At 41.9% G+C, this 18786-nt stretch overlaps 1 protein-coding gene across 3 annotated transcripts in view; it reads right to left on the reverse strand.

Annotated features, from left to right (window-relative positions):
- Positions 1–18786, reverse strand: part of LOC126202870 (tau-tubulin kinase homolog Asator) — a 624922-nt gene that overhangs the window by 22350 nt on the left and 583786 nt on the right. For 2 of the 3 annotated variants that reach the window (XM_049936900.1, XM_049936901.1), the window contains 3 exons: positions 12944–13097; positions 5823–6404; positions 4442–4617 (listed from right to left, as the gene is read on the reverse strand). In XM_049936900.1, coding sequence (XP_049792857.1) covers positions 4442–4617; positions 5823–6404; positions 12944–13097 — 912 coding nt within the window. The remainder of the gene's footprint in view (positions 1–4441; positions 4618–5822; positions 6405–12943; positions 13098–18786) is intronic. The other variant, XM_049936902.1, reaches the window with a different exon arrangement.

Consider the following 18786-nt stretch of genomic DNA (forward strand, 5'->3'; position numbering starts at 1 on the left):
GGACTGAAAGCAAATTGGCCAAAACTAGAAGATGATGATTTGAAAAGGATTCAAGGACACTGTCAAAATGGCACTGGAATTAATACAAAAATAATTCAAAACAAACTTGTACGCTAGCACCACAGTGGAACTTAATGGACTTAAGTGTAGAACTGGTTGATGCTACAGGTATACTAAGCATCATGGACCTAGCATGTGAATCAAAACTAAAATATCTCAAAAAATGCCACAAGAGTAAGAAGAGAAAGTATTATCTTTCCATCACTTTATTATTCAACTTTAAAATAAAAGCTGTGTGGAACTAATCCAAATAACAAATATGGACAAAATTCCTTTGACATTTGATATGTCGAGTAACAGAACTGTTACCATGAAAGATGCTGAAACTGTAACTATAAAAAAAGTGTACATGAAAAAATGTTTTACACTGTTGTCCTTACATGTCATAACTAATCCAATGAAGATGTTCAAGCAAAAAAACAATTACAAAATCCTCTGAAATACTGCCAGGTTTATTCACGTACATGACACGGGTTGGAGAACTGAGGCTGGTATGAAAGGTGTTTTAATGAAGAAGAGTTCTCTTCTTGTGCTGAATCAGTTTAGTAGTCATTTCAAAAATTCTGTGAAAGAAAAATTGAGACAGAGAAATACAGAGCTTTCGGTCATTCCAGGAGAAATTAATTCACAACTGAAACCTCTTGATGTCTCAATGAATAAAACTATTTAAAGTGTATATGAGAGAACAGTGGAACAAATGGATGATTGATGAAACCCAACATGAATTCACACTGAAAGGAAGGACAACGACAACAATGAAGAGGAGGAGGAGGAAGGAGAAGAAAGTGCTGATGACAATTTTCAGTGATTTTAAAGATCATTTCAGTTTTAGAGACTAAGAACTTTTTTAGTCTAACTTTGCAATAAAATAATAAAAATGGTGAAAAGTTATTTAAAAAATTGCTTAAAAATTAAGATGTGGTTTATAGTCTATAGCGTCCCATAGTCCGTAAAATACAGTATTAGGTTTCCAGCTACCCCCTCCTTTTTAGTGTAGCTACATGAACTCAGGAATGGCCAAAGGGAGGGTGGGAAGAAGGGGAGGTGGGGGCAGTCCATAACTCAGGCAGTATTTAAGGAATAGGATATGGGATTAGCTTTTAGCTAGGCATAGGGACAGCCTTGGAGGAGCCAGCCATGAAAAAAACTCTTCCATTTGGTGTGCAAGAATATGAGACAGATGAAATGCCCTCAGCCTTCAAGAAGAATATATCAGCCCAATTCCAAAGAACACTGATGCTGACAGGTGTGAATATTACCCAACTATTGGTTTAATAAGTCATACTTGCAAAATACTATCAAGAATTCTTTACAGAAGAATGGAAAAACTGGTAGACACCAACTTTGGGGAAGATCAGTTTGGATCCTGGAGAAATGTGAGCACACACAAGGCAAGACTGACACTAAAACTTACCTTAGAATACAGATTCGGGAAAGGCAAACCTACATTTATAGCAGTTGTAGACTTAGAGAAAGCTTTTGACATTGTTGACTGGAATACTCTCTTTGAAATTCTGGAGGTAGCATGGGTAAAATACAGGAAGTGAAAGGCTATTTACAACTTTTACAGAAAACAAACAGCAGTTACTGGAGTCGAGGGTTATGAAAGGGAAGCAGTGGTTAAGATGGGAGTGAGACAGGGCTGTAGCCTATCACCAATGTTATTCGATCTGTACACTGAGCAAGCAGTAAAGAGAACCAAAGAAAACTTTGGGGAAGGAATTAAAGTTCGGAGAGAAGAAATAAAAACTTTGAGTTTTATTGATGACATTGTAATTCTGTCAGATACAGACAGCAAAGGACTTTTAAGAGTAGTTAAACTGAATCGACAGTACCTTGAAAGGTAAGATGAAAAGTAAGACAGAAATCAATAAATCAAAACAAAGATAATGGAATGTAGTCAAATTAAACCTGGTGAAGCTGAGGGAATTAAATTAGGAAAGAGGGCGCTTAAAGTAGCAGATGAGTTTTGCTATTAGAATAGTAAAATAACAAATGATGGCTAGAGCAGAGAGGATATAAAATATAGACTAGCAATAGCAAGAAAAACATTTCTGAAGAAGAGAAATCTGTTAACACCAAATATAGATTTAAGTATCAGGGAATCTTTTCTGAAAGTATTTGTGTGGAGCTTTTGAAATGAGGTGCTACAGAAGAATGCTGAAGATTAGATGGGTAGGTCATACAACTAATGAGGAAATACTGAATAGATTTGGGAAGCAAAGAAATTTGTCTGATACATAAAGGGATCACCAGTTTAGTATTGGAGGGATGTGTGGAGGGTAAAAACTGCTGAGGTAGACCAAGAGATGAGTGTAGTATGAAGATTCAGAAGGATGTAAGCTGCAGAAGTTATTTGGAGAGGAACAGTATTGCACAGGATAGAGCAGCATGGAGAGCTGCATCAAACCAGTCTTCAGACTGAAGACCACAACAATAACAACAGGGATACTTTTCTGAACTAATGCTGATAGCAGGAGCAGGGGTCCAGTCATCAAAGACAGGACCACATGTGAAAGCAGCCATGTCATATACCAATTTTTGCACAGCATTTTATGTGGGCACGACTACCGACTGTCTGTCAGAAAGAATAGCTGCCACCAAACTGTGGCCGACAGCAGAGTTGACCATCCAAGGGCAGAACACACTACTAAGCCACTTCAATAGGTGCTTCCGGATCATTTCCACTAGCACCATCTTTTCTACACCAAGGAGTTATGCTTGCAACATATCTGTCATTCCTGTAATCCTCCTGTCCTCAATCTCTGCTAACTCCCTGTACCCACCCCTCTCCTTCCTCTCGAGTCACGTCCTTTAATCCACTCACGCACGTCAATGTTATCATGTGCTGCACAAACTCCCTGGTTCTGGTGCCCACATGTTGCATTCCTATTCTGTGTCCCTGCTGCTGACTTACGAGCTGTCAGTCACTCTTCCCCAACCCTCCCTCCTGCTCCTCACATCTTTTCTCCTCTCACCCACCACACCTGACAAACCCCTCATCCCAGGAGGAGGAGGAGGAGGAGGAGGAGGGGGAGGAGGAGGAGTCGTGTGTACATGTACTTAGCTCATAAAAGGATACAGCCAAAAGCTAGAGAAGTTTTCATTCTTTTTTGTGTGCACCTTTCGATGACTGAGAACTTCTATTATTCAATGTGGTGCTTCCTTTACTCCTAATTTATATACACCCAAATTATATAGTCTGCCAGAACTTTACATACCATATTTTCAAAGATGACTATTGTTCAGCTAAAATGGCATCCAGAAAATAATTCTTTGAAATATTCAATTCTCTGATGAACGCAGTTTCATTGCTTTTTAAAAAACTTGGTGCTTCACACTGCCACCCAAGTTTTACTGACTTTATCAGCTCTGAAAAATGTTCAATGAATTAGATATTTGCCTTTTTCCTTTCTTTTTTTCTGTTGTTCACATTTGTGTGTTCAGAAAATGTAAGTACCTGATTAAAAGATCTGTGCTCAATTTCATATCTAGTCGGCAATGTACGTACAACAGAGTAGTTGCTTATTTCTCTGAACACAACATACTGACAAATTTGGAGTTTAGTTTTTTGGAACAACTCTTCAACTAATCACAAAATGTATTTGTTCTTGTATGAGAAGTTGAAGGTATAGAAAAACAAAAGTGTAACCACAGGGTGCGTTTTCTAATTTAACAAAAGCTTTTTATCATGTAAATTACAGTACATCATCAGGAACACAGTACTATACGTATAGCCTGGACACGAAGAACTACATCTCCAAAATATTTGAACAGAACACTGTGTGGATGTTGTAATGGGACACTATTTTGTAACATATGAAAATTATGGTACAATCAAAATTCATATTATTAGTTGCACAGTCTAATGTGAATTATAAAATTTATTTCTGGACGCATTTACAAAATAATGATATATTTTAGGGAAGCTTCTTCTTTTGTCAAGAAAGTTTGTGAACTCTTTGGAATATTGTGAGTACTGCAGAATGTAGGTAGTAGTGGGCATGCCTCTGATGGAGAGAAACATTTTTTTAATGATCAACACTAACAATGTAATTTGGAATATTAAGCGGAAATTGTAAAATTGTGTGATATCGAAAAATGTGACAAAGAATAAAATTCAAGAATAATACATGCAAATCATCAGTTATTTAGTTATCAAGAACCCACAAAGTTAAATCAAAATTTCAGCCCAAGTATGTACCCCTAGATGCAAAAACGGGAGCCGACAACAAGAGAAAATGAAGATAAGTAAAATGTTTCTTTTGTATATCTTACGCCTCACGAAACTTTCAAAACTTGTGTAGAGACAGAGAATCTGAATCGTGATGTATGGAAGGGTAAGATTACAATGTGTACGCTACAGATGTACATGAATTACCTGTTTGAGTCAGGCTCAATGAAACTGCAACGCGGGCTCTTGACGGGCACTGGTATCTTGCTTTTTACTCCAGGGACATATGGTGTCTGTGCCTGCACTGGTACGGTTTTCCTGGAACGATCCTCTGTTGATTTCATCTCAACAGTAGATGCTGAGCACACAGAGTGTCTTCGTTCCTATAAAAATAAATCAAAAGATACGGGCCAATGAAGGTAGATCATACAAATCGTTGATGCACTGAAATTTTTCTTGTCTATGTATTTACATTCTGAAGAGAGAGGAAGAATAGAAATTCTTGACACTGGGGGAAACAAATAATTTTACAAGTTCCACATAAAATAAGTTCTACACAGTCCCATAACTCTCATATAATTTTGTATTTATATAAATTGACAGTACCCAATTTGCATGTATCTGTGGAGTGTACTGCAAAGAGTGTGTTTTATAAGACTCATTTGCATTTGCCCTTTTTGACTCAGAAATAAAGAATGGTAAACACAACATAAACTGTATGCTTCTGACAGTCTGCACCTCTGCCGGTCACTTATTGAATGCCACATAGCCCAAAGTGCTCTTCAATAATGTCTTGCATATGATTACAAGATAGTGATACATTTTGGTAAGTCACCTGCGTGCTCTTTCTGTTACATTCTTTATATTCTTTCCCCAAAGCATGGAAGCTAAGGTTCATTTGCCATCATTATTGTTAGAAGTTTCTGTAGAAATATTACTTCTTAGAAATGTAAAAGTTATTTTTCTTTCTAGCACAATATCACAGAAGAAGTAGCAGTATTCCATTTTGTGAATACTTGAAAAACAAACAACCATCTGTAATGAGCAATTTATTAACCTGCCAAGCTAATATACTGTAGTCAGAAAACTTGGCTGCAGTTGCTTCTGGGTTGCTATCAATTTGTTGTTCATATTTATAGTCATATTTCAGATGGATTCCATACAAAGATAAGCATATATAATTAAAAAATGGATAACAGAGCCACAAACTGTCAGACACATTTCTAATGTAAATATCTATGAATTTTATTTTCAGATGGTTTTTATAGCACAGATTGTGCAGAGTACAAGTTATTCTCAAGACCTAAAAAGGTCTTTGATTGTGAAAAATAAATTATGGCTCAGTTTGAGGTAAGCTATTCACTTTCGCATTTAATGTGGGAAAATTCAGAGATGACTTACACACACACACACACACACACACACACACACACTCTCTCTCTCTCTCTCTCTCTCTCTCTCTCTCTCTCTATTTGCGAAGTAAGCTTTTACAGTGTCAGATGAAAAACTGATTACTTTTCTTCCAGGAATTCTTATCGCACATCTGTTTGTAAACTTAGCACAAAGTACAAGGAGACTTATAACTCACCAGTTTGTCTTGGGTTTCTCCATTAGTAATTGGAACAACATTAGGGGGCACGGCACCCGGCACAGGAGACAGGTGTTCGCCATTTGCAGCTTGAACGTTTTCGTCGGCAGCGTCAAAGTACACAGAAGGATCCTCCTGGCCAACGCCGGGACTTGCTGGGCTGCCGTCCCCACCGACAGCAGCACTGCCATTAGTCGTGGGGGAAGGTTTTCTCGTCAGAGGTTGCAGATGTGTGTTGGCTCGAGAATTTGCCGTTTCCACAACTGCTGAGCCTCCAGCTTTGTCCACAACTCTGATCTCCAGCCGCCCGGCCACTGCCTCCATCTCCCCTTCCTCCTCCTCCTCTTCTACCTCCTCTTCTTCTACCTCTTCACTGCCCGCAATTCCATTTGCCTCCACCACAACACCTTTTGGCTGTACCGTAGCTTGTGCTAATTTTTCTTCGCTATTTCCCTTCTGACACTGTTGTCTATACTGAATGTCACTTGAAGGTGGTGGTGGTTGCTGCTGCTTTGTTGGTGGTTGTTCCAACTTTAGAGGAGGACTCCTCTCTTTTGTTCCAAACGGACTGAGTTTTATTGTCTGTAACGATAAACAATACAGAATGTAAGAAACAATGATGTACAACAAGTGCAATTATTATAGGAAAGACAGAAATTTAAAGCTGTAAATAAAGAGAAGAGGGTTATGTTTCTCAGCTATACAATACATATTTTGAAACTAGACTCATTCTATATTTACTATCAAACACAAAGTACATAGTATCTTATACTTTGATGCTGCATATTATAAACTTGTTGCATTTATAGTTGCTTCATCTCACCAATTAATGTGATTAATGAAACACACAAATTCTGTAATCTCTTTCAATTGGATTAACAGCCTATGATTCAGCTTACAGTCTGCAAAATAACCAATGGAAAGAGCATCAGATTACACAGTATGAGCCTTCATTTTTGTTGCCTTTGCTTGACATCTTATCAGATTCTGATATAAATAAACAACAACATAAAAAGAGATGTACTCTAATGAATATTTACATTCATTCTCAAAACAAGCTCCTAGTGAAATAAATTGCGATAGCAAATAATAATAATAATAATAATAATAATAATAATAATAATAATAATAATAACAATAATATTCTATAAATAAGTGATTATGAACTAATACAATGGAGCAAGCTAAATAAGAATGAATATTAGCCAGAATAAAGACAATACAAATGCATGATGCTATTTTTGGTAGTATACCTATATCTATTTTTAATAAAGCTGCACATAAAGGGATTTCATATTATATGAAACATTTTGTATGCTAGAGTAATGCAACTGATGCAATAAAATTATCAGAAAAAAGGTTCCCTGCTTTCAGTGTTGTACTTATAATTTAGATAGCTATAAAACAAGGCACTGGGGACTCCAGAATAAACATCAAATTAAAACAACTTTTCAACTTTTTGAAGATTACAATTTTCTTGTCCTGTACATTACCTCATTTGCCACTTTCAATGTGTCTGCAACTACTTTCCCCTTATATGTCAAGTGATGTTTCACCAGATAAGTTGCAACTCATCTCCCATGGCACAACTGAAACTATGGCTAGAGTATGTCAGGTGGTTTGGACAGAGCCTCTCTTACATTCCTGTTCTATGAACAAAGTACTTATTCTAACAGATATATGATAACAAATTATCTCTGTAATAATACTGTAAAGCACATAACTATGGTTTCAGTTGTGCTTCTTGGCTTCTGATATGGTTACCACCTTAGACTCCGCTTTGGAAAAAATCAACGTGTGGCAATTGAGAGGACATCACAAAAAATATTACTAGGCATCATGGTAAAATATTCCTTTGTCATATTGTTGGAACAGCAATGGCAGGCCCTCCATCAGTTTTCAGTAACAATCGCACAACCAGCAGCAAGTACTGGAACATGAAGAATATGCCTTGAAAAATGGGCTTATTGGACTTTTCGAGGATTGAGCTTGTTCTGTGAATTACAATAAAAGAAAACTGATGAAAGAATGAATCCAGAGAAAGAGAATATCATCAAAAGGGATACAAATGAGACATTCTGACAACACTGGAGACAACAGAGAGATGTAAGAGATAATGCATAGTATTGCATGGAAAATGTGAAAATAGCCAAATTAGCAAATTTTGCACTTGCAACAGACTTGGATGCTGCATACAGATTCAGTATAGGAAAAACTTCACAGATGACTGAAAACATATTATTGTTTCAGTTAGGTTTCCACATACCTAGGATAAATTTACAACTGTTTATAAGTGATTCCAGTTACCATATAATGTACCCTCAATGAAACCAGTGATCTGCAAGGAATGGGCACAATTAAAAGGAGCAGAAGCACCTTTGGATTCTGCTAGAGTTCAATGCACATAAATTCTGAGTTGTGGTCAATGAGATTTTATACACATTCTTATGATGAAAGTGTGCCTTGCAATATCCTGGAGAAGATTAATAGGCCCTTAGCTGTGTATCCAGCACATGCCACTATCAAATGATTACAAAAGTCAGGTAAGAGCCATTATTTCCTCCCGTCGGTCTCTCTTTTTTTTCTTTTTTCGCTATTCTTCTGACTACTTCTACACTCCTGGAAATGGAAAAAAGAACACATTGACACCGGTGTGTCAGACCCACCATACTTGCTCCTGACACTGCGAGAGGGCTGTACAAGCAATGATCACACGCACGGCACAGCGGACACACCAGGAACCGCGGTGTTGGCCGTCGAATGGCGCTAGCTGCGCAGCATTTGAGCACCGCCGCCGTCAGTGTCAGCCAGTTTGCCATGGCATACGGAGCTCCATCGCAGTCTTTAACACTGGTAGCATGCCGCGACAGCGTGGACGTGAACCGTATGTGCAGTTGACGGACTTTGAGCGAGGGCGTATAGTGGGCATGCGGGAGGCCGGGTGGATGTACCGCCGAATTGCTCAACACGTGGGGCGTGAGGTCTCCACAGTACATCGATGTTGTCGCCAGTGGTCGGCGGAAGGTGCACGTGCCCGTCGACCTGGGACCGGACCGCAGCGACGCACGGATGCACGCCAAGACCGTAGGATCCTACGCAGTGCCGTAGGGGACCGCACCGCCACTTCCCAGCAAATTAGGGACACTGTTGCTCCTGGGGTATCGGCGAGGACTATTCGCAACCGTCTCCATGAAGCTGGGCTACGGTCCCGCACACCGTTAGGCCGTCTTCCGCTCACGCCCCAACATCGTGCAGCCCGCCTCCAGTGGTGTCGCGACAGGCGTGAATGGAGGGACGAATGGAGACGTGTCGTCTTCAGCGATGAGAGTCGCTTCTGCCTTGGTGCCAATGATGGTCGTATGCGTGTTTGGCGCCGTGCAGGTGAGCGCCACAATCAGGACTGCATACGACCGAGGCACACAGGGCCAACACACGGCATCATGGTGTGGGGAGCCATCTCCTACACTGGCCGTACACCACTGGTGATCGTCGAGGGGACACTGAATAGTGCATGGTACATCCAAACCGTCATCGAACCCATCGTTCTACCATTCCTAGACCGGCAAGGGAACTTGCTGTTCCAACAGGACAATGCACGTCCGCATGTATCCCGTGCCACCCAACGTGCTCTAGAAGGTGTAAGTCAACTACCCTGGCCAGCAAGATCTCCGGATCTGTCCCCCATTGAGCATGTTTGGGACTGGATGAAGCGTCGTCTCACGTGGTCTGCACGTCCAGCACGAACGCTGGTCCAACTGAGGCGCCAGGTGGAAATGGCATGGCAAGCCGTTCCACAGGACTACATCCAGCATCTCTACGATCGTCTCCATGGGAGAATAGCAGCCTGCATTGCTGCGAAAGGTGGATATACACTGTACTAGTGCCGACATTGTGCATGCTCTGTTGCCTGTGTCTATGTGCCTGTGGTTCTGTCAGTGTGATCATGTGATGTATCTGACCCCAGGAATGTGTCAATAAAGTTTCCCCTTCCTGGGACAATGAATTCACGGTGTTCTTATTTCAATTTCCAGGAGTGTATGTGGCCCTCCACCATTTAATCTCCTGTGCTAATGTCATCATTTAACAGTAGCACTTAACACTCAACACCTTCAGTTGTTGTTGTGTATATTCCAGTTCCTATCTTGTCTTACAATTTTTGCTCAGTTCAGCTCCCTCTGATTCCAAAGAGCATTTTAACACACATCCTATCATTCAGTCCCATCAGCTAGTTAGTATTTTCCAAATACACCTTTCCTCACTGATTCTGCAAAGAACCTCTTCATATGTTGATTTTATCAGTGGACTTAATTTTCAGCAGTCTTCTGCAACACCAACTCTCATACACTTCTCCCCCCTCTTTTCCACTTTTACTGCAGTCCATAATTAACTACTATGCAATGTTGTGCTCCAGACATACAGGGGGTGAACATAAAATTGAAAACACCAAAAACACAGCACATTTCTATACCTAATAAGATGTAGGAATCCTGTTGGCATTCGAAACAGCTTTCAGTGATCTCAGAATGGATAAATATAGAAACTGTGTGGTTTTCAACGGAATTTTATATCATTCCTCCTGCAGTATAGTTGCAAATTTATGTACTGATGATGGAAGTGGATAGGGATCATGCAACCCACTCTCCACAGTAGACCACAAAGGCTCAATAATACTGAGATTTAACAGGTCTGGTGGCGAGGATAGATATAACAATTCATTCTCATGCTTACAAAACTAGTCCCAGATGATGCAAGCTGTGTCAACAGGTGTCCGGTTGTCTCGCAACAAAGCATCGCCACAGGGTAATCAACATTTCACTGTGGGATGGACCTGATCAGCAAAAATGGTTAAGGAATCACTGGCAGTAATGCTGCCTAGAGAACAGCCTTAGCACCCACAGAATATCACAATACGGTTGCCCAAATCATCACCGATCTCCCACCACGTTTCAATCTCGGAATGTTAACTCAGCCAGAAGTTGGAAACAGTACGAAACAAGACTCATCCGACTAATTCACATTCTTCAATTTTCTCATGGTCCACCTTTTATGATTTTGGCATCATGTCTTTCCTTTACAGACGTCAGACTCACTGATGAGTGATTTTAGAATTCCAGCTCAGCCTGTATTTCCTCCTTATGGAGCTCCCTTTGTGTTGTTTTAAAGCAGATGGGTACGTGACTAACATTCAGTTCTGCCACAATTTTTGCAGCTGTCCTCCTCAATGACCATCTGTCACAATTACTCAGCACACAATTTCATTTGTGTTATGACTTAGTGGATGATGTTTTTTGCTTTCCCTGTATGCTGTATAGATCATCGCCTCTTGAAACACCAAAAACTTTGGCTGTCTCGGTTAAAGAAGCACCCACCTTAGAGCACCAACTATTTGTTCATGTTCAAATTCACTTAGCTCTGTCATAATGTAATCACAACTACGTAGAACATTGTCCTGACCACAAGTGACACTTTCAACACATTGAGGACACTGCGTATGTGTCATTCGTGGTCAAATACAACGTCACAACCTGCCTGACTGGCTACCATCTGCACTTATGCTCAGGCATGTATTTATCATTGTGTTTCCATTTTTTTGTCCAACCTCTGTAAATTCTCAAAAGTCCCTACCTGATGTTAATGCCTATGTTTGACACAAGTACACTTTTTTATGTGGAAAACTCTCCGTGCCTCTACTAGCCTTATCAAATGGCATCATGCTGATTTGCAGACAGGCACAACGGAAAGACTGTTACACACTAAGTTTTCAGCAAAAGCCTTCTTCAGAAAATAAAGCTAAACACACAAACATCCACAAAAGTAGTCACACCTGCAGTCAAGCTGGAGTGGCCGGAGATAGTGATCACGTGTGAATGTGTGTGTATTTACCTCTCTCTTCTGAAGAAGGCTTCAGTTGAAAGCTCACTGTGTAACAGTCTTTTTGTTGCACCAGTCTGCAACTCAAAGTGACATATTTATGGTGAGTATTGATCTATCCTTTCCACAATTGTTCAAATGAATCTTTGATGTGTCCATCTGTCTGGGTGGGGAAATTATCTTATTTATGCTAGCATGTTTCCTTCCAGTCTGATCAAAGGATACATCAAAACTATAATACAGCTGCTCAAGATATTACAAAACTATACCCATATCCCCACTGGCTTGTAGTACACATATCATGCACCTCCAAATCCTTTTAAAAATAGGTATACACATTAGTTTGGACTATAGCTACTCTACAGTTAAGAAATTGTTTGTGCCATTCTTGTCACACGCTTATGTTGACACTAAATCTTTAGACACTTATTAATTTTGGCAGTCACTTTTATTAGATTAACAATACACTATTATGATGTTTATCAGTAAGTTTAGTCAATTCTCCACTATTGTGTTTAGCGTACAAAGTTTCCCATGAACTCTGTATGCTTGTGTCACAAGTTCAGTACAGTAGCTCTGGATACACACAGTCAATCTGCATCTGTTGTTTACAATTCACCAACTGTGTGGCAACAACAACTTGCTCTTACTGGAGGTCTGAAGGTATAACATTATAGTTATTAAATATAATTCGAAAATGATCACAGATGTAATGATGATACAGAATACTTCCACAAATATTATGCAGGTGGAACAGATGAGACAATGTAAATGTGTTACAGATATGTCAAAACAAGATCCAGAAAAGAGGTGCTTATACCATGGTGTTTGTATTACTTTTTTCCAACTCTTGCAATTTGGGAGCCCTATTCATGAAAAGGAGACCTCACAGCATCCAAATGAATCTGAAAATATTTTGTTTCTTATGTTCCTTACTTTCCACTACTGATGAAGTTAAAACTGTATCTTTCACTTTAATTTTCATACAAGTTCTCTGTTTATTTATCTCATGTATATGATCTCTGTTTATTTATAAACTGCAATGCACATATTCCTAGCACATAGAATCATGCACAATATTCATTCCTTGTAACAACACCAGACTTTGCAACAGCACATTTTACATGTTTGAACAATGGACACCCTAAAGCACAACACGGGAAGGCACACTGGAATAAGGCAGTGTAATGGGAAACATGCATCTGTGTGGACGAAGTTGCAGGCAGCACAACAGAAGCCCCCACACGCACCGGCAGACTGGGCCTTCGGGCACGATCTCTTTCAGCATCGGCCAATTCTTTCTCTTCCTGAGTCAAGCGCACAGCCACATTGCGCATCACGTCCACTTCATACACCAAATCATCAAAGGCAGCTTGCTGCAGCAAAGGTGGCTCCAGTTCAGGTCTGTCAGGTGACAACAATATTGTGTTACTTCAAGTTGTAGATATGACTATAAAATAAATTATAGCAGTATGAAAACTGATAAATTGTTCCAAAACAGTATTAAACTCATTATGTATACTAAGAAATGGTGAGAAATAGGGAGGAGAGTAGGAGAAAGGCGAAAGGAGGAACAAAGAGGAGAGAAAAGCACAGAGGGGGATGAAAAGGTAAACTGGTGGTAAGAGCAAAGGAAAAGATCAAAGTGGAGGCGGAGGGAGTAAACCATTACTGGGGGGCGAAGAATAGGTCATATGAGAAGGAGAGAGAATTAGGTCAAAGAGTGGGAAGAGGGGGGAAAGGGTTAGGTAGAGGGAGGTGAAGAAGGAAAGAGTCAAAGAGGGAAAGAGGATCAGAGATGGAAAGAGGGAGAGGGACAGATAGGAGGAACAGTTGGGAAAGGGAGACGGTGGGGTTGGGGGGGAGGGATGGAGACGGTGGGGTTGGGGGGGAGGGATGGAGACGGTGGGGTTGGGGGGGAGGGATGGAGACGGTGGGGTTGGGGGGGAGGGATGGAGACGGTGGGGTTGGGGGGGAGGGATGGAGACGGTGGGGTTGGGGGGGAGGGATGGAGACGGTGGGGTTGGGGGGGAGGGATGGAGACGGTGGGGTTGGGGGGGAGGGATGGAGACGGTGGGGTTGGGGGGGAGGGATGGAGACGGTGGGGTTGGGGGGGAGGGATGGAGACGGTGGGGTTGGGGGGGAGGGATGGAGACGGTGGGGTTGGGGGGGAGGGATGGAGACTGTGGGGTTGGGGGGGGAGGGATGGAGACTGTGGGGTTGGGGGGGGAGGGATGGAGACTGTGGGGTTGGGGGGGAGGGATGGAGACGGTGGGGTTGGGGGGGGAGGGATGGAGACGGTGGGGTTGGGGGGGGGAGGGATGGAGACGGTGGGGTTGGGGGGGGGGAGGGATGGAGACGGTGGGGTTGGGGGGGAGGGATGGAGACGGTGGGGTTGGGGGGGAGGGATGGAGACGGTGGGGTTGGGGGGGAGGGATGGAGACGGTGGGGTTGGGGGGGAGGGATGGAGACGGTGGGGTTGGGGGGGAGGGATGGAGACGTTGGGGTTGGGGGGGAGGGATGGAGACGTTGGGGTTGGGGGGGAGGGATGGAGACGGTGGGGTTGGGGGGGAGGGATGGAGACGGTGGGGTTGGGGGGGAGGGATGGAGACGGTGGGGTTGGGGGGGAGGGATGGAGACGGTGGGGTTGGGGGGGAGGGATGGAGACGGTGGGGTTGGGGGGGAGGGATGGAGACGGTGGGGTTGGGGGGGAGGGATGGAGACGGTGGGGTTGGGGGGGAGGGATGGAGGCGGTGGGGTTGGGGGGGAGGGATGGAGGCGGTGGGGTTGGGGGGGGGGATGGAGGCGGTGGGGTTGGGGGGGAGGGATGGAGACGGTGGGGTTGGGGGGGAGGGAGACGGTGGGGTTGGGGGGAGGGAGACGGTGGGGGAGGGAGACGGTGGGGGAGGGAGACGGTGGGGGAGGGAGACGGTGGGGGAGGGAGACGGTGGGGGAGGGAGACGGTGGGGGAGGGAGACGGTGGGGGAGGGAGACGGTGGGGGAGGGAGACGGTGGGGGAGGGAGACGGTGGGGGAGGGAGACGGTGGGGGAGGGAGACGGTGGGGGAGGGAGACGGTGGGGGAGGGAGACGGTGGGGGAGGGAGACGGTGGGGGAGGGAGACGGTGGGGGAGGGAGACGGTGGGGGAGGGAGACGGTGGGGGAGGGAGACGGTGGGGGAGGGAGACGGTGGGGGAGGGAGACGGTGGGGGAGGCAGGCGAGGGGATAAAAGGGAAGGGTAGAGACGGGGAGTGAAACTGAGTACAGCATTGTTGTACGACACAACACAGCAGAGATTCATTCTTTCATTATTGAAGATAATTACTGTTATTAAACAGGCCACAGCGAAAATGGAAAAAAGTAATACTTTCTGCATTAGTGCTATCGATACATGACATCATAAGTAGTCTTATCAACGAAAGAAAGCATAGTATTCTTTATTCCTGGCAAAACTAAGGAAGATGTAACATATTTAAAAGACCAACAGATACATTAGCCACAATTTTATTTTAAAATTAACCATGCCCAGGTGTATACATCAAGTTAGTGTAACACAAACATATTTTGGTAATTAAGAGAGATTCTACTTTTGTTGTACAATACTAAAGAAAAGTGTTACCATGTATAAAAGTTATTGCACAAACTAAGAAAGTCATCTGCAAAACTGAGATGATAATATATTTATATAAAGTGAAACATCACCCAGAAAAGCACAATAATTTCAAAATATTCATCATATTTATGTGGCAGTAAATCACTCTCTTTGCATGATAAAGAATTTCAGTTCTAGAAAATTGTGCATTTCCAAATATGCAGAAATAGTGAATGCTGAGGGAATTGGATTAGGAAATGACACACTCAAAGTAGTAACGGAGTTTTGCTATTTGGGGAGCAAAATAACTGATGATGGTCGAAGTAGAGAGGATATAAAATGTAGACTGGCAATGGCAAGGAAAGCGTTTCTGAAGAAGAGAAATTTGTTAACATCGAGTATAGATTTAAGTGTCAGGAAGTTGTTTCTGAAAGTATTTGTATGGAGTGTAGCCATGTATGGAAGTGAAACATGGACGGTAAATAGCTTGGACAAGAAGAGAACAGAAGCTTTCAAAATGTGGTGCTACAGAAGAATGCTGAAGATTAGATGGGTTGATCACGTAACTAATGAGGAGGTATTGAATAGAACTGTCGAGAAGAGGAGTTTGTGGCACACCTTGACTAGAAGAAGGGATAGGTTGGTAGGACATGTTCTGAGGCATCAAGGGATCACCAATTTAGTACTGGAGGGCAGTGTGGAGGGTAAAAATTGTGAAGGGAAACCAAGAGATGAATACACTAAGCAGATTCAGAAGGATGTAGGCTTCAGTACGTACTGGGAGATGAAGAAGCTTGCACAGGATAGAGTAGCATGGAGAGCTGCATCAAACCAGTCTCAGGACTGAAGACCACAACAACAACAGTAAACATAACAAATGATGACAAATATTTGTGTGATAATTTACATATGCTTTCAGACCAAATTCAGCTTCTGTCAAAATAGGTTGCTTTTTGGTACCTACTGAGCAAATATTCACAAAGGTCCACGTTTCCTAAAAGTTGGTCCTGCTTTTAAAGAAGCACAAAACTGTTGACTGCTGTCTGACAGTACGTATTGTTTATTTCTACCCAGCTTGTGACAGAAATAAATTGAACCTAATGGCTAAAAATAGGCCTCTTTCAGGATATTAACACTGAAAATGATATCAGTGATCATGAGGTGGTTGTAGCATCAATGATTACCAAAGTACAATGGGAAACTATAAAAAGTTGAAAGAGCTACTTTTTTGTCGAACTAGATAAAGAGACAGTAGTATCATATGCTGATGAGGAACTTTGAACATTTTGCTTTGGGCAGGAGCATGTACAGGAACTGTGGCTGAAGTTCATAACAACAGATACAGACTCTGTATCCAGAGTCATTTATCATGAAATCTTATAACTATTTTGTTGTCCTCCACAAAACTAACATAAGCTGATCCTGCACACTTCCTGCATCTCATATTCTGCGTACGCTCTTGCACAGTTCTGTGCCTCTAATCAGTTATACAGTACCATTTACCAGATCTGCGGACAGTTAACTGCCATCGTAAATCTCCTCATCGGTGTTGCAGTTTTCACAAACATTAGTGCAGATTCATTTTATAGCCAATTATCATATAGGACTGGATACTTATTTAAAGAAATGTAGACTAAATTCTACTTTGATTCATAAATTTCAGATTTCCTTTTCTACTAAGCTATACAACGATTTGACATGTAAATGAAGCAAACATGTGAGAATGCACACACAGTATTGAGATGGTATTAGACGTAATTCAGTTTTATAGACAGAAACCAATGTCAGCACAGCAAACACATAAATATTGCATACAAAAGTTAACGAAACATGTTCATGCATCACGTGTAGGCAATAACCATTGAAGAACATAATTTTCTTGAACAGGAAACTTGACTCTCATACAGCGTCCCATTTTACAAGGGTCATTTTTAAAGTAAGAACTGATGGCGCATCATGTCCACGCATCCTGACATGTGACATATGTTCCCAGTCGGCCACTCTTGGCCAGTCTCTCACTACACCATCATTAAGTTTCACATCTCTGCATGTGTTTGTTGAATGGTTATACTGCTGCATTTGTCACCATGTTAATCAATAATCCGACTGACTGTGCAGTGTGCTCTGTTATACGGTCCTTACATGCAGAACAAATTCATCCTGCTGAAATTCACCAGCACCTTGACGTTTATGGTGCAGGTGTAATGAATGATGGAAATGTGCATAAATGATGTAGGCTGTTTAATGAAGGTAGGACAAATGTTCATGATGATGAATGATCTGGATGTCCTACTGCCACGAATGAAGATTTTACTTAAAAAGTTGATGAGGCAATTAGCCACAACAGGCACTTCATTATTGACGAGCTGCATCAGAAATTTCCATAGGTTTCAAGATCAGTATTTTATCATATTCTTACTGACAAAATTTGCTACAAAAAATGTGTGCGAGATGGGTACCGAAAATGTTGACAGAAGATCACAAAACAAAGCAAATGGTGCATTCATGTTAGTTTTAGAGTGCTACCACAAGGATGGTGACGAGTTCCTAAGTCGCACCGTGACCGGTGATGAAACGTGGATTGCACAATACACTCTAGAGAATGCACGTCAGTCCAGTGAGGGGCGTCATTCAAACTCGCTGATGAAACCATAAAACTTCAAACAAGAACATTCAACATGGAAAATCACGGCCATGATTTTTTGAGACTGGAGAGGCATTCTTCTGGTAGACTTTTTGTCAAAAGGAATGACAATCAATGATGAGATGTACTACGAAACATTAATAAAGCTTAGGCACACAATTCAAAATTGCCGGCAGGTACTGTTCTCTAGCAACGGCATTCTGCTTCACGACAATGCTCAGCCTCACATTGTGGCAAGAACAACAATGCAGCTGGATAAGTTTCATTGGGAGTTACTGGATCATCCATCACACAGCCCTGAAATAGCCCCATCAGACTTTCATCTGTTTCCAAAACTGAAGGAATTTCTTGGTGGAAAGTGCTTAGAAAATGATGACATTGTTACTAACTGGTTTAATAGCCAGGCAGCAGATTTCTTTGATGCTGGGATTCGAAAGCTGGTACCAAGACTTAACAAATGTTTAAAATCTTCATGGTGACTACGCTGAAAAGCAAAAAAATGTGCATGTTTGTTGTACAATTTACATTCATAAATAAAATTTCTCCAACTCCATTACAAATCGGTTCTTACTTTAAAAATGACGCTTGTAATTACTGCTAGGAAAACAATGGTTCTTCATCACTCCCCCCATGCCCCCACCTCCTCAGATCTTAAAATTCTGTCAGCCTACTGCTAATAAGAAAGGTTATTCTCTCACCAAATCCTGTGGGCAGTCACATTGTTTCTGCTCTTGTAAAGTACCTATACATACTTTTACAAGTGTTATCCAGAGTCTTAAAAATACACTATTGGCCATTAAAATTGCTACACCAAGAAGATGACGTGCTACAGACGCGAAATTTAACCGACAGGAAGAA

The sequence above is a fragment of the Schistocerca nitens genome, chromosome 9 (assembly GCF_023898315.1).
Source record: "Schistocerca nitens isolate TAMUIC-IGC-003100 chromosome 9, iqSchNite1.1, whole genome shotgun sequence".
NCBI lineage: Eukaryota > Metazoa > Arthropoda > Insecta > Orthoptera > Acrididae > Schistocerca > Schistocerca nitens.